We start from the raw sequence: 15,194 nt of genomic DNA on the forward strand, positions 1-15,194 counted from the left end.
CTGCAGAAATGTGTTCCCACGAGATGATTTGCTAAGAGCAAACTTATTTTAGTACTCTGAATTACAGATGGGTGGCACCAGTTCATGCATTACAATTATATCCCACACCCTGAACACTTGAGTGGCCTTTGAGTGTGTGAATTATTTAATGACTCAGAGGTTGACTTTTTAAAGGAATTTGCATACATTTTCGGGGTAATGTTCGTCTTACACAATCTAATTGTTTTCTGTGCCCCTAGAGCCGTTAGACAAACATTTTAAATCAAATAAAATGTGTTATTCATTGACTCGTAATGACAGTATACTTATTTATTTCTTGACGTACCACCCACCCTCCCAAAACCCTTAGAATTTGAACCGTGTAGTCTTTACATTACAAACTTAATGACAAGAGAGTAGCGTCACACACAGCCAGTGAACGGTAATAAGTTAATACGCTTTATGCATCTGCAAAAATGAAAAACAACAAAAACAATGCATCTATATAGCTGAGACAAGGACACTGAATTCATACTTCTCATTTAACTATATACAGTATAAAAGTGCCATTTACGTTGCAATTATAAAAAAATTCTGTAATATTATAAACATCACATTTTCAGCAGAAAGAGAAAACAAAAAAAAAAGTACATTTTTACAGAGTTCGCAGCCTTTGACGAACTGGATTAGAGCAGTTAAAATGCGCGCTCGTTTTGCGCTTCATCTTGATAACATAAAAGCAACAAAAACCTGCTTTTTGAGATTGTTTGCTTAATTACGGGGTTCCTTTAAAATATCTCCAGTCTTTTTTTTTTTCTTTTTTTTTATCTTCCTTTGGAAGAAAAAATATGAAAGTCCGTATATAACTAACCCAGAAACTTTTTATGTCCGTTTGAGGGAAGTCCTTTGTCATTCAAGACGAAATCCAGGCGAATGACACGGGACAAAAAAAACACAAAAAGCCCCTGTTTTTGCTCCATGCCCGAAACACCTGCAAAAGATTGTGTTTGAGAGGGAGAGAGAGAGAAAGAGAGAGAGAGGGGAGTGTTTAGAGAAGGCAAAAGGACAGAGATCCGGAGTTCCGGACAGACTGGCGCCAGGGAGGAAGCCACAGGACTTTTTTCTCGGACTTTAACCAAACACTAGTGAAATACCGGGCAATCCCATACAGAGTCTACACGAGCATCTGACATACACATTAAAATAACGTAGCTATTAGTAAACATTGTATTATTAAAGAAAAATGACTTCAAAAATGAAGAGTCATGTTCATGCTGTTAAACCACCTGGTTTATGGACCACAAAAGGAGTCCTGCCTAACTTTTTGTGCTTCAGAGAATAAGGTCAAACAGGTTTAGAAAAGTATAAGTGAATAAAGATGACAATTAATTATTATATTTTTTGAGCGAACCAAGCATAACTTTAACAGATAAGCTAATCTTGTACATTCTGATATCAAAATTGAATGATATTTCGCTTTGGTTGTAGGCTATATCATGCTTAAAGACTTAATAAAGATATAAAATAGTGCATAAGGCATAATGGTAACACTTTATCTTACAGTGTCTTTGTTACTTACCATAGTAATAACAGTAGATTATGCATAATTACATGCAAGAAACCCTAATCCTACCCTAACCCTATAGTAAGTACAAGGTGTTAGTTAATATTACTCAGTAAGCTCCTTAAATATATAATTACACTAAGAATGACACCTTGAAGTAAAGTGTAACTGGCATAATAAATATGTGCAGGTGCACCGCAACACTGACAAACAGACACACGTGCAAAAGTTTAACTCTGTTACTCATGTGAAAGCAAGCACAGTGTAGTAGAGCATCCAACTTACCATTTCAACGAGACAGGGTTAAGAGGTCATCTGTTGGAGGGTTGCTGGGCTGTTAATTAACAGAAGTAAACAATGATTTTCAGTGGAGCACGTTACATATCAAGTTGTGTTGCATTTTAATGAGCAACATTAATGCGGAAATTACATTGCAGCGTGCATATATTACAATATTACATGCATATGTGTTCCTTTTTCTTAATTTTTCATTACGCCAATATGAATCAATTTACCTCCAGGAAATGTTTCATACAAACTTGCTTTACCTGGAAGGAGATGATGCTGATATCAGCTCCGAGTGATCTGACGCTCATTTTGGGAGGGCTCTGTCCGTGGACCTGCTGTTGCGGGTTCTGGTCCAGTGCGATCTGAAGATCCAGAATGTAGTCTATGACATGCTGCAAGATCTCCATCTTACTCACGCTCTTGTTCTGCGGTAAACTCGGCACGAGCTCCTTCAACCTGCTGTAGCAGTCATTCATGTTGTACAGTAGACTGAGCGGGTCGTCCGAGGAGCTCTTGCTCCGTGAGATCCCGAGATTATGCTCCGAAAAATACAAGGCGGGTTTCCTTATGGACCTCACCGGACTGACTGCCTTCATAGTGGATATACCGATGTTAAGATTAATTTCAGGGCATTCGATTCTCCCACAGATCTGTGCTGGAAGCTTGTTGTCAATGTGTTTATATAGCAACCGAACTGGGTTTGTTATAAGGCATAAAGAATTAAGCGGATTGGTCGATGAGACGACGTCACTCTGTGAACCGGGGCATCAACATTGGCCAAATTTGCAGCACGTGAGCACCTCCTCCATCCTCTGCATTCTTTACTCGTGCTGAACGTACTGAAGAGTATCTGTGCAAGTGCGCGCGCAGAGCAGACACATAACATCACATGTTTATATTGGAACGTACTGATTTTGCCAGGGATACACACACGTATTAACCAGATGTCAGTTTTGTTGCCACTCTTATCCAGCCGTTGCATGGACTTTTAAAGACTTCATTTTGCAAACGAGTTAATTAATGCAGGATGTTTCACTGATTCAACAAGCCAAGCGTAAATATATTTATGAGCTTGTGAACAACTACTTTTTGTGAACTAATAAGCCTGAAAACCAGTCATATGGGGTTAACCAGGAGTGATGAGGCGAACTGTTTAAAAGTAAAACTTGACACCATACAAAGCAATGGTTGTTTTGAATTTATTAGCCTACGTTTTCGAGAGATTAATTAACAAACTGCAACAATAAATTACAATACACAACCTTATTAATAAAATAAAAGGTATTAATTAACCGGATTGGATGTCAGGGAACACTTGATGACGCAATTACATGTGACGTAGGCTAATTGGAACCTCTGAATTGTTTTCCTGAGAGCCGATTCTTTGAGAAACGACCTGTTCGAAAGAACCAAGTCCCGGAAATGAACCGAAGTGCCCTTGCCCATCACTCGTGAACGCGCTCCCCTGTCCTCGCGACTCTCTGGCGCCAAGCTTGTACTCTCGGTTGCCTCTTTGACTTTCAAACAAGCGTCAGAGTGTGAACGCGCGTACTCTTGTCACTCTCGAGCTGCCTGTGCGCACCTGCAGGACATTGGAACCCCTTTCTTTTCCTCGGTCTCTTTTTTAAAGCCTTTGATAATTGCCATCTCATGCACAATCAAATAAACAATGTTTCATTGGCTTGGGATTACGCAGAAACCTTTTCATGCACAGTAATTGACAGCACTATTTGCTTAGGGACACAATCTCTGGGTCACCCCTGAACCTAAACACTGTTTTTGCATCACACATTTCATTAAGCTTACATATTTCATTACCATTCTGAGCATGCATGGTTCATTTAAAACCAATCTGACTTGCTTCATTTTTCATGTTATTCATGTGATAGAATATTTCCTATTTATGTCACAGTGACCTAACGTTTAAAAATGTCAAATTTTCCTCTAGTAGTAGAATGGGAAATGTTTTCTGATTTTATTATGCAAAGGAAGAGTCTGTGAGCCATCACGATGTACTAGTATCTTACAATTACACAGCGGTGAGTGTTTTTTGACCTTTTCCTCCAGAGACTATCAGTGGTGCAAACACAAAGGAATGTGTCTAACTTTACATGAATGAATGGCATCCCTTGGAGCATCACACAGAACTAAGAGCTAGGCTTTCTGGCTCTCCCTGTGCCCATTACTGAAGTACACAAGCCAAAAAGAATAGAGTTTCAGGATAATGTTCTTTTCTCAGCTGTTTCAGGGAAATGTGAGCAGAAGAACATGTTTTCTCAATCCAGAGTGCTCCTGAAGTCATGCCAATTTTCAGAGTGTGTATTCTGAGAAACAGTCATTTCCAGTATCAACTTGTGGCCCCACATTTTGGCTCTGTACCCTCTGTGTGTGTTTGTATGAGGTTGAGTGTCAATAATAAGTGATCAAAATGCTGCAGCACTGAACATTAGTTTTCATGCAGTGTGAAATAGTCTACTGTTAAGATAGTTTTGCAAGGGCTGTTTACTAGTATTTGAAGTAGATATAGGCCTCATTATATAAATAAAAATTATTAAATTAAAATGGTTATTTCTGCTTAGATTCATGTACTCAGTAGGTGATTGTACACTGTAAAAAAAGTTGTGCTGTCAAATCGAATAATCGCGATTAATCACATCAAACAGGCAAGTTTGTGTTTATATAATATATGTGTATATTATGTACACACACACACACATATATATATATATATATATATATATATATATATATATATATACACATACACACACACATATACTGTATATGTGTGTGTACGTAGGTATATTTATAGGCTACACACACGCACATACACATATAATATATATATATATATATATATATATATATATATATATATATATATATACGCACCGTAAGCACATATTATATAAACAAAGATTTTATGCTAGATGCGATTACTCAATTTGACAGCACTAAAAAAATCTATCATTTTAACAAAGAATGTGTCAGTAAAAAGCTGTTAATTAACTGTAATAAATGATCTTATCTTGCCTGTAAAATAATATTATATTATTTTTATATTTTATGGCAACCACAGCTTAAAGATAGTTCACCCAAAAATGAACATTTTGTCATTTACTGAACCTCATGTTGTTCCAAACCATGTTTGCCGCACACGTCCTGAAAAGTGATGCCAATTGCCAAAACATTTCGATTGCCCCCAGGTGGCTGGTCCCAGTATAGGTCATAAACCCCGCCCTCTCCATGTAATCAAATGGTATGTGAGACAAACTAAAAAAAATTTTTTTCCAAATACGGTTTCTGTCATTATAGGTAGTTTTTTATCGCGCTGATGTAAGTTAAAGTGTTCGTTTTTAAAATAAGTTTGTTTTTAGTTAGTTATTTGATGCTATAAAAACGGGTGTGTGAGGTCATGATTGACAGGTGTGATTGACAGCTTGAAGTAGACACTGAGGCACCAACAGAGTTTTTTCAGGAGGAGCTTTAACTTTAAATTTTTCATTCCCATAACTGTTTAAGTATGTCAGCGCCATATTGGGACATTGGTGGCTTCACTTTTCTACAATGGAAGAGAGTGAAGGTGCGTCGTCCATCTTTTTTAACAGTCCATGTTCTAAACCTGTACGAGTTTCTTTCGTCTGTTGAACACAAAAGTGTTGGCAACCAGACAGTTGACGGCACCCATTAACTTCCATAGTAAGGTTTGGAACAACATGAGGTTGAGTAAATGACAAAATGTTCATTTTTGGGTGAACTATCCCTTTAACATAAATTTAACAGGATGTGCTACTTTTTATTGTGCCTGTACCCACATCAACATGCATTTGCTGATTACGTGCCTCAACAGAGACTTCTAAAAGCAACAGTTGCATGTTTCTACATCTGTCACATCAGATCCAGCCAATGGTGATGCCCTCAGGTGCAGTCGTTTACATGCTCTTTTAGTTTGAGCCTGAGAGATGCCTTAGGCATGACTTCACAGGACAGGTGCTGTTTGCCCTGCTGCCCTAGAACTGTGCCGAAACATCAAAGGTGGGAATCAGAAGGATCGTTGAAGAAGAGGTTTAGATACTACATCTGAATTGACCTCAGACCTGTTTCAGGTAGCCATGTGCTTAAAACACATAGATGCCATGTGAAGAAAGACAGGGAAGGGTTTGCTCAAAAAGACTCATGTGGAAATATACTTTCACACTTCAGGGGAGAGGTCACACCTGACTGTTAGTAAAGAATGCAAGAGGAAGCTAATGTAGTTGTGGCTTTCATCACAGATGATGGATCGATCTGTGGCTACAGTCTCTTTCTATACCAGGAATTAGTGCTGACCTCCAAATGACAGCAAATAAATACGTGCACACACACCAATGTTCAACTACACTGAACTTACTTAAGGGGGCAATCTGTTTTTATAATATTTTTATTAAAAAAATGCAACTATGCAATGATATAATGTATAATTTCATCAAATCCAAAGTTGTCTGAAGTTTAAAATCATTGGTTACCCGTAAGCCAATCACATAACGTTTGGTTATGACGTGTGTTATGTGCCGGCTCAGCCGCATCGAACTTCCACTGTAAACACATGTATGATGCGAAAACAAAGCGAATTGCATCCCGTGCGTCTCCATATCCGCGGTCGTTTTCGATTTCCCTAACCTAAACTACAATCTTAAACTCGGCGCTTAGCGTCTACGTCACGGCTCTCAGCCCGCCCTCTGTTTTGTTGATTGGCCGGCTGTTTTGAGGCCGGAGGAAAACTGGGAGATAGGTCGCTATCTCAGACCGAGTACAGAAGCGAACTGAAATTGAGCGGAAGTACGAAGTCTGACGTAGTCAGGCTAGCGGCACCAAGCATGCATTTGAAAATCTCACTGCACGCAATTGGATAACACTACGACCAATCACAACAAGTTATCGCTTAGCTACCAGCAGAGCTAACTGGTAGATTAGACTCTTACCGTATCCGGTCGGCAAAACAGCAAAAACGCCCTTCTTGCAAAGGAACGATTCGAGCGGCATCTTCTGTTCCTGTTTTAGAGAAAAAGTCTAAATCTTTCATTGTAGCGGCCAAAGCCGTTTCAAACAAATGGTGTTCATCCATAGCCATCTTGCAATGTTTACCAATGACTTTGACGTCGCGTCGTCATCTCGCCTCTGGCCCGCCTATATCAGATAACCCGATGTGATTGGTGCAGCTCAGATCGAGGGGCATATTTAATGAGCATCATTACTCGACACCAGAGTAACTCGCTGAGCAAATTCAACTTGTGCTCTCGCGAGAATTCTGGATTACCAGGGAAGGATTGTCCAGCGCTACATATGAGACTGTTTAGGATGAGATGACTCACTAAAATGAATTGGACTTTCCAAAGCTTCATTTAAGAGAGAGGAAGGTTTAGGACAGTGGTGCGCAATCCTGTCCCTCGAGATCTACCTACTTAGGATGCACGATATATCGGCCACTATATCGGTCTCGGCTGTTCAAAAAATGTTCATTTTTAATGTTATCGTTATTGCAATTTGGCCGATATACTAAAGTCGATAAATAATGGATTATTTCCTTCAGCTGAGACACTTCAGATTCGCACTGTTGGTTTTGAATTGCTTGAAATATGATTGGAATCACAAAAAAAAAAAAAATAATACAGTTAAGTGTGCATGCAAGTCTGTCATATAGGCTACATAAAATATAATGAGAACATTATAATTGTGTGCTTGGGACATGACTTTTAATGGTAAGCCTTTTGTTTTTGTAATCAGGCTCTCAAAAATTCAATACAAATTTGGATTTAGATTTGGACATTGTGATTGGACAATATATCGGTTATCAGCTTTCAAATATAAAGAATTATCGGTATCGACCAAAATTCTCATATCGTTGCATCCCTATACCTACCTGCAGAGTTCAGATGAACACCTCTGTCTGTAATTATCAAGTGCTCATGAAGATCTTAATTAGCTGGTTCTGTTGGTAGATCTCCAGGAACAGGATTGGGCACCCCTGGTTTAGGACGAACTGTACAATGCTACATGTGTAAGAGGAGATCCTTTTAATACAAACCGACTCACTAGAATGAATCAGACTTTCCAATGCAACATATGAGACAGAGAAAAAGAGAGAGAATCAGTTTAGGTGAGCGCATTAAAAAATCAATGTACGTGACTCCTCTGAAAATTAGGTCGTTGCTGGAAAAACGAGATTATTTTGAAAACAGCTGCAGAAAAATGGTTAAGGTAGTAGAGTCACTACCTTAAGTTAGCTACTCCCAGCACACAAACAAACTCTGCAGGTGTTTAAAACACATGCCAGTTACACCTAAGGCTATTTGGGCCCCACTTATGTCATCAACAACAACATCCCTAAACCAACTGCAGCAAAAACTCCACGATTATAACAAAACTTTAGGAAACTGCCTAATAATTGTTATCCTTCCAGTTGCCTCCATGGTTATATCATGTTTTGACTGATCGTCTTTGAACACAACCCGTCAAACAGTGCTTGTCTTTTTCTAGGTGCGCTTGCCTTGGTTGTGAAGCTCAGCTGAGTGTGGTAGGTTGAGTGTCCAGGTGGGGAGCCCATATGTGGGTGTCATGGGGAGTGTGCCTAGCTGGGGGGCTGCTGGTGGTTGTTGAGGATGGGGAGGGTGTTGCCCACAGGGAGAACACCTGCTTACCCTTCCCCGCTCTCGCCCCCCTCCCCCACCTGCCCCAGCTGCATGCTGCGGGCATCTGCCCACCTCTGGGTAATGGAGCTGTCACTCTTGCTGGCTGCTCACCACAAAAGGCTTGACCTAATTTATCTGTCCTGTCTTCAGCTCACCAGTATGTCCACTGTGACTCTATGTCTTTCATCAGTCTTAAGTTCTGCATGCTGTAGGATCACCTGCTTTGTCCTTTGTCGAGGTGAAGTTTTAAGAACATTGCTTAACATTTTAATGGAAGAACTGACATTAAATCCACACATACTGTAGCAGTGTTAGGCAAAATTAAAACAATTTTTTTTATAAGTTGGCATTTGAATTGATGTAGCCATACCGCACAGGAAGTTGAATTAGAATTTGAATTGAAATGACCGGAAAAGGAATTTACTGAATTCCAATAGAGTGCAACAGTGCCTGTCCACTGTTTCAGTGGCCTTGGTTCATATTCATTTTCCCATGGTGATTTTTAAATATAAAAAGAACCAAACCAACCAGATACGGGGTGAATCACAACATTACAATCTTTGATTTAAAGCAAAAAAAGTATATGAAAAAGTACTTTGTACGGCTTTAATGAGGAAAATAACTTCAATCCCATGAATCAAGTACTTCTGGAAACTGACTTTGCTGTCTATTCAAAAACACAGGTAATGCATAGGAAATGAGGTGTCCTTCCACATTGGTTTTCAAAAGTTAATTTCGAATATTCAACAAATGTATGTGTCACTGAGCATTACTCATTACCTGGCTTTGAATGTCAGACAGTGCCGGTTTTGACGTAGGTGGCTTCTGTGGAATTGAGCTGGCAGATAAAGGTCATCACCTTTACTGCTGTCCTCACACCTGATAACAGTACAGGGTCAACATATGACATTAGAGCCTGCAACGATATATTGTTCTTTACACCATAACAACCCTCTCCTCTCCTCTTACACACACACACACACACACACACACACACACACACACACACACACACCTTTGTTCTCCTCCAGCATTTACAGTAGAGGTCATCTAACAGATGGGCACCAACCTTGAATTGTAACTCTTGCGGTTTTGAAGTATGTGCTCTGCAGTGTGCATGATTCTTAAGCGTTCTCACTGATGTCACACTATTCCAGGACAAGCTCTATTCACACACCAGCACTCAATACTCATAGTGCAACATTGCAGATTTCACATCTAACGATGTTGTGCAGGAACAAGGAGGAATGAAATGCAGCAGCGTTACTCATTCTACAGCAACAGGACCAGGGCTCTTCAGCTGGGTGTGAATGAATAAAAATGGCAGGAGTGGCTGTATGAGCCGCTGGAAGTTTATTAGCAGAGATGATGACGTTAATGTTAAACTCTCCCAGATATGTGGTGTCTCTCTGTCATGCAGTCATCATTTATGCAGCTGGAAACAAAAACTAATAATCGCACGGTCCGGCCACCAACTTGGCTCACTGACTCTTGGAAAAGTTGTGGCTCACTGGTCATCTGATGGAAAACAAAACAAAGATGATTTCTGTGGATGTCATAATCCATTGAAACAAACTTAAATGGTATACACTGCATACATTTTTTTTTTTTTTTTTTGTAAAAATATCATAGTATCCATGAAACAAGTTAATCTCAGAGCCAAGGATATTTCAGATATTTTTCTACAGCATAAATCTAACAAATATAATATCAAGTTATCTAGTAAAACTATCTTGTTTTTGCAGTTTGCAGTATCACATCAGTCTTCAAACACATAGGATTATAATGTTGCAGTCAACAGCCTCATCCCTAAAAAGTAAGCTTTGTTTTGAGCATTATTACAAAGCTTCATACAGCCATTATATTTTCTATAATTTTCTACCATTTTTGGTTGGTGTAGTGCCATTTTAGAGATTTACACTGACAAGAGGTCATATTCGGCACCTGTGATTCACCATTGTCATAATTTGTTAATGGTCTTGCGATGATGGTGAAAGCAGAAGCTTCTCGCTTCCTGAGTAAGTGCCATTAGAAGCCATCTGTGAGGTTCCTCTGTCCTTATGCCATTGAGCGTCTGTCATTGCTCTCCAAAAATCATAGCGCTGTCTGAAATCCACTTCTACTGCATCATCACTGCCAGATGATATCAAAGGCAATGTGCTATGCTTACACAGAATAAAAATTTAAGTGCCACATATAAACTACAAAAAGCCATTGTATTGCTTATGGCTGAAAAAGGGTAGTTATAAACGTCTATAAATTTAAACGGATTTCATTGAGCTTTAACTCAAATTATTGGCATGTTTTTTTTTCACCTAACTCTAACCCTTACAATCACATTAAATATCTGGAAGAAAACTAAACATATGGATCTAAAGTGAAGTTTAAAAATATACAAGGCCCAGTTTCACAGACAGGGCTTAGATTAAGCCAGGGTTAGCCCTAAGTTTTGTTGTATTATTTTCATGTTATCACTGTGAAGCTGCTTTGTAAAAGTCTAACAAATGAAACATTCTGGTTGCAAGATATATCTAGGGTAGAAAGCAGAGGTGCTTGTTTTGTGAGCGAGACCTTGCACAGGAGACACTGGATCATGAGACAACAGCTCATATTTCAGTGTTGCCCTCAGTGTTAGGTTCATGACAGAGCAGTAATCATCTCTATGCGCTGGAGACGGTCATTTTGAGGCATCACGGATCTCTATAAAGATGTCTTAGGCCCTGATGAAAATCACTTCTAATTAACCGTCTTTAGGGTGAGGTCATTTTAAAACGCAGCTCAGACATACTGTAATAGAGTCCAGCTGACTCAAAAGATGGACAGAGTGCTTATCTCAAATCTGTTTTTATTTCCAGGATGATTGGTCTCCACCCTGGAATAGTGCGTTCATTTCCCTGGGCAAGGACATCCGCAAATGTGTGTGCAGAAGGCACTGAGACAGATAATCTAATCTGCCACCGAGTGCAAGGAGGGAGGTCTCCATCAACGGGTGTTGTTAAAGTTCTGCCATACTCTTGCTTTACAGTGTTTAAACCTGTATGGATGTTGTAAGCGACTGATATTAGAATTTATTAAAGGGATAGTTCACCCAAAAATGAAAATTCTGTCATCATTTACTCACCTTTAAGTTGCTCCAAACCTGTATGAATTTCTTTCTTCCGCTTAACACAAGAGAAGATATTTTGAAGAATATGGGTAAGTAAATGGTGCCTGTCAATAGTTTGGTTACCGACATTCTTCAAAATATCTTCTTAAACGATGTAAGTGATGTGAGTAAATGACAGAATTTTCAGTTTAACAGAAAACAATCACACCTTCTCACTTCTCTGTTTGCTCAGGGGTCTTGAAAACAGACTCCGTCCACTCTTTTCCTCCCTCAGACCTCGTAATCTTCTGTCTGCTTATCATCCACAGACTGTCTCTCACATTCCTGAGATTTAGCACAACTATGGTGGATGTCGAAGAACTGCATGTTTCAGCGTACATGTGGGTCTTATCTGCGGCTGAAGGGAAGGGAAGTGAAGAAAGTGAGGAAATGGCTGGATAGGATTAGTCTTCCTGCAATGCTATTGCTTCAAATTGTTCTTCTTCAAATTGTTGAGGTTATAGTTTTGGTACTGTTTTTGGGACAGATGTGGCCCTGTATACACCTGGTCTGAACAGGTAACGTGATAATGTTAAGTGTTAATGGTGTAAGAATGGCTTCCTCCAGATCTAATTCATCTCAGTTCGAGCAAATTTCCCCTTAAACAAAGCCCTATTTAAGAAAAACCTGTTTTAATGGCTTTTAATGGGCTGTAATGATTTGCAGATCCGATAAACTCAGTAAGTGATGAACATTTTTCACTGGCTTTAAGCTCAGCCACAAAATCAGTCTTTTATTCCATAAGACATTTTTCATGTTAAGTGTCTTGCGTTTTATTTCTTCTGTCAGTTCCAAGAGCGCTTCCTTGTTCCTTCTTTTCTGTGTACCCTGAAAGCGTCAACAGTTTCAGAGTTGTTATACAGGTCTGGTTACATGTTTAGGTATTTAAAGATAGAAAATGATTTATTGTTTAAATTATGCACAACTAGTGTCACCAAATGGAATTGCACAAATAATGACAGTATTCAATCAGGTTTCCCTGCCATCAGTGTTTTTATTGTTAACTAAAACGAAAACTTTGTTAATTGAAATAAATTTGAAATAAAATAAAGTATAAATATCAGATGAAAATTTTAAACTTAAACCTAAAATGTGAAATGTAGCCTTGGCAACTAAATGAAATAAATTAAACTTACAGTATGGAATTTTTCGCCGCTAGGGGTCACTAACCTCTTACAATAACAAAGGCGTAGTTTGATGACGCAACATTTGCTAAGAATTATGGATCTTGTCGTCAACGTCAAGCCGACCGATCTAATAATGTTTATGGATGAGTGAATACATCGATGCTTTTATCATGACTGTGATTTGAAGCAGGTCGGGATTGCTAAGAGACAGCTATCAGCTCCACACGCGACGCGAGTCCCGCGGATATAAAAGGAATAAGGACATTTCATTCTACCTAACTACCTGCAAGTGCTGAATTACGACTCGCAGGTCAGTTTATTATACAAATTAAACTTGTGAGGTAACACAGCGCTGTTTCACTTGGTCTAACATTACACTATCACACTATAAACAGCATTTGAATGTGTTGAAATGTATGTGTTAGTTTGTCTGTATGAGACTAGCAGTAAGCTAGATCAACATTAGAATAACATACAGATCATATTCTAACATTTTATCATTGTTGAACTATATAACATTGATTAGTTTTATGTAAATGTGCTCACCTGTTTAATAAAGTACATGTAGGAGCGGTCGAAGTCTCGGACGTGGAGCTCTCGGCATCTCGAAAACACCGCGCTGATATCGATTCTCGTTTTAGTTCTCCTTTTTTATCCAAAGTCTGCTTGCCATGGTCCATAATGTTTGAACGAAACAACAACAGCGTGCAAATAGACATTGCGAACTACACAGTTGTCCACGTCTGTCGCCTTGGTTACTATCAGAGGGCTGTGGTTGCTATGGCAGTATGAGCGGAAACCAGGGACAACGCGGATATGACGCCATTGACGGCGACAAAACGGAAATAAAGAAACGGGACGTGTCTTCGAATTAAAATACAAATTTCTCCTGGTTTTAAAGTTGTTGGAAACAGTCGGGATAATGTAAGTACACAACAAAAAAAATATATAACATATAGTGATTTTTGCTATTTTTAAAGCAAAAAAGTTACATATTGTGCCTTTAAGTTGAAGCTAAAATTACTAAAACAAAATGTGTGTGTGTGTGTATATATATATATATAAATGTGTGTATATATTTTATATATATATAAAATGAGTACATAAAAAAAATACTAAAACTAAAATGAAAACGGAAAATATAAAAATAAAAGTAAATACTATTTTTTAATAAATACTATAATAGTATATAAATAATATTAAAACAACACTACCAGCCATTAGTTGGGTAAACAAATAGTTCTACCCCAAACTCACCCCACTGGTTAGCCAGTGTTTCAGTCTCAGGCTGGTTGGGATGCAACAAACAGAACAATCAATCAAACAGAATAATGTTTTGAGAGCACAGACCCACAGTGTTTACAGATTTGGTGGGAATCAATCTATGAATATCTTACTAATAGTTGTTTATACTTATGAAATGAAATTTTATGGTGGTATCCCATTTGGTTTTAAATCATTTGTAAAACATACACGTATCTGAATTGCATTATGCTGCTAAGCATTTTGTGGCTTCAGTTTTCTAATCTGATAGCTGGCACATCAAGTGCTGCCATCAGCAGATTCATCCCGAGCAGAAGAGGTGCTCCAGCTCTGTATTTCAGCGAAGAGCAATGGACCTCCTCCAGCACCAGTGAAGTCAGCTCACCTAACGGTCCCTGATCCATTACAGTGAACATTGCCTTTTCACTTCACCTTCTACATCTTCCAATTAACAAAAGCAAGACATAGGTTTCCATTGGCATCCATATCGACTACACAATGAACAATGTTCTGAGAAAAATATAGATAAGAGTCCATTTTGCGTTTTTGGATTTCACTGCCAGAAAAATGAATCTGGTTGAAATCTGTAGTTTAAAGGGATAGTTCACCTAAAAATACTCACCCTCATGTCATTCCAAACTCATAAGACTTTTGTTCATCTTCGGAAGGGAAAGGAAGATACTTTTAATGAAATCTGTGAGATTTCTGTCCCTCCATTGACAGTGTACGCAACTACCACTTCGATGCTTTTAAAAAGTTCATAAAGAGATCGTAAAACTAATCCATATGAATTGAGCAGTTTAGTTCAACATTTCTGAAAAGACACGATCGCTTTATATGAACACCAGATTTTATGTTTTTATTAAAAACTTTTTTCTTTTCTTTTCTTGTTTTTTTTCCACATATAAACTTTTATTCACTTTATATGAACACCAGATTTAATGTTTTTATAAAAAACTTTTCTTTCTTTTATTCTCTTGGCTTTTATTCACATAAACATTTATCAACAAACACATCAGTTATAGTAAAAGGAAGCTCGGGCACGCTTGCTTGACGTGCAAGAACCAATGAGATTCATTCTTGTGTTACGCAGCATGTTTGAGCTTCCACAAGAACCAATGAGATTCATTCTTGTGTTACGCAGCATGTTTGAGCTTCCA

General features: G+C 38.5%; 1 protein-coding gene across 1 annotated transcript; it reads right to left on the bottom strand.

Moving 5' to 3' along the window:
* Positions 1-424: 424 nt before the first annotated feature.
* Positions 425-2,679, bottom strand: id2b (inhibitor of DNA binding 2b). Its single transcript, XM_084432420.1, has 3 exons — positions 2,092-2,679; positions 1,829-1,877; positions 425-970 (listed from the first exon to the last, which is right to left on the bottom strand). The coding sequence occupies exons 1-2, from the start codon at positions 2,425-2,427 to the stop codon at positions 1,833-1,835; spliced, it is 381 nt and encodes a 126-aa protein (XP_084288546.1). The 5' UTR covers positions 2,428-2,679; the 3' UTR covers positions 425-970; positions 1,829-1,832.
* Between the last annotated feature and the right edge of the window lie 12,515 nt (positions 2,680-15,194).

The sequence above is a fragment of the Rutilus rutilus genome, assembly GCF_951802725.1.
Source record: "Rutilus rutilus genome assembly, chromosome: 15".
In the NCBI taxonomy this organism is placed as follows: Eukaryota; Metazoa; Chordata; class Actinopteri; order Cypriniformes; family Leuciscidae; genus Rutilus; species Rutilus rutilus.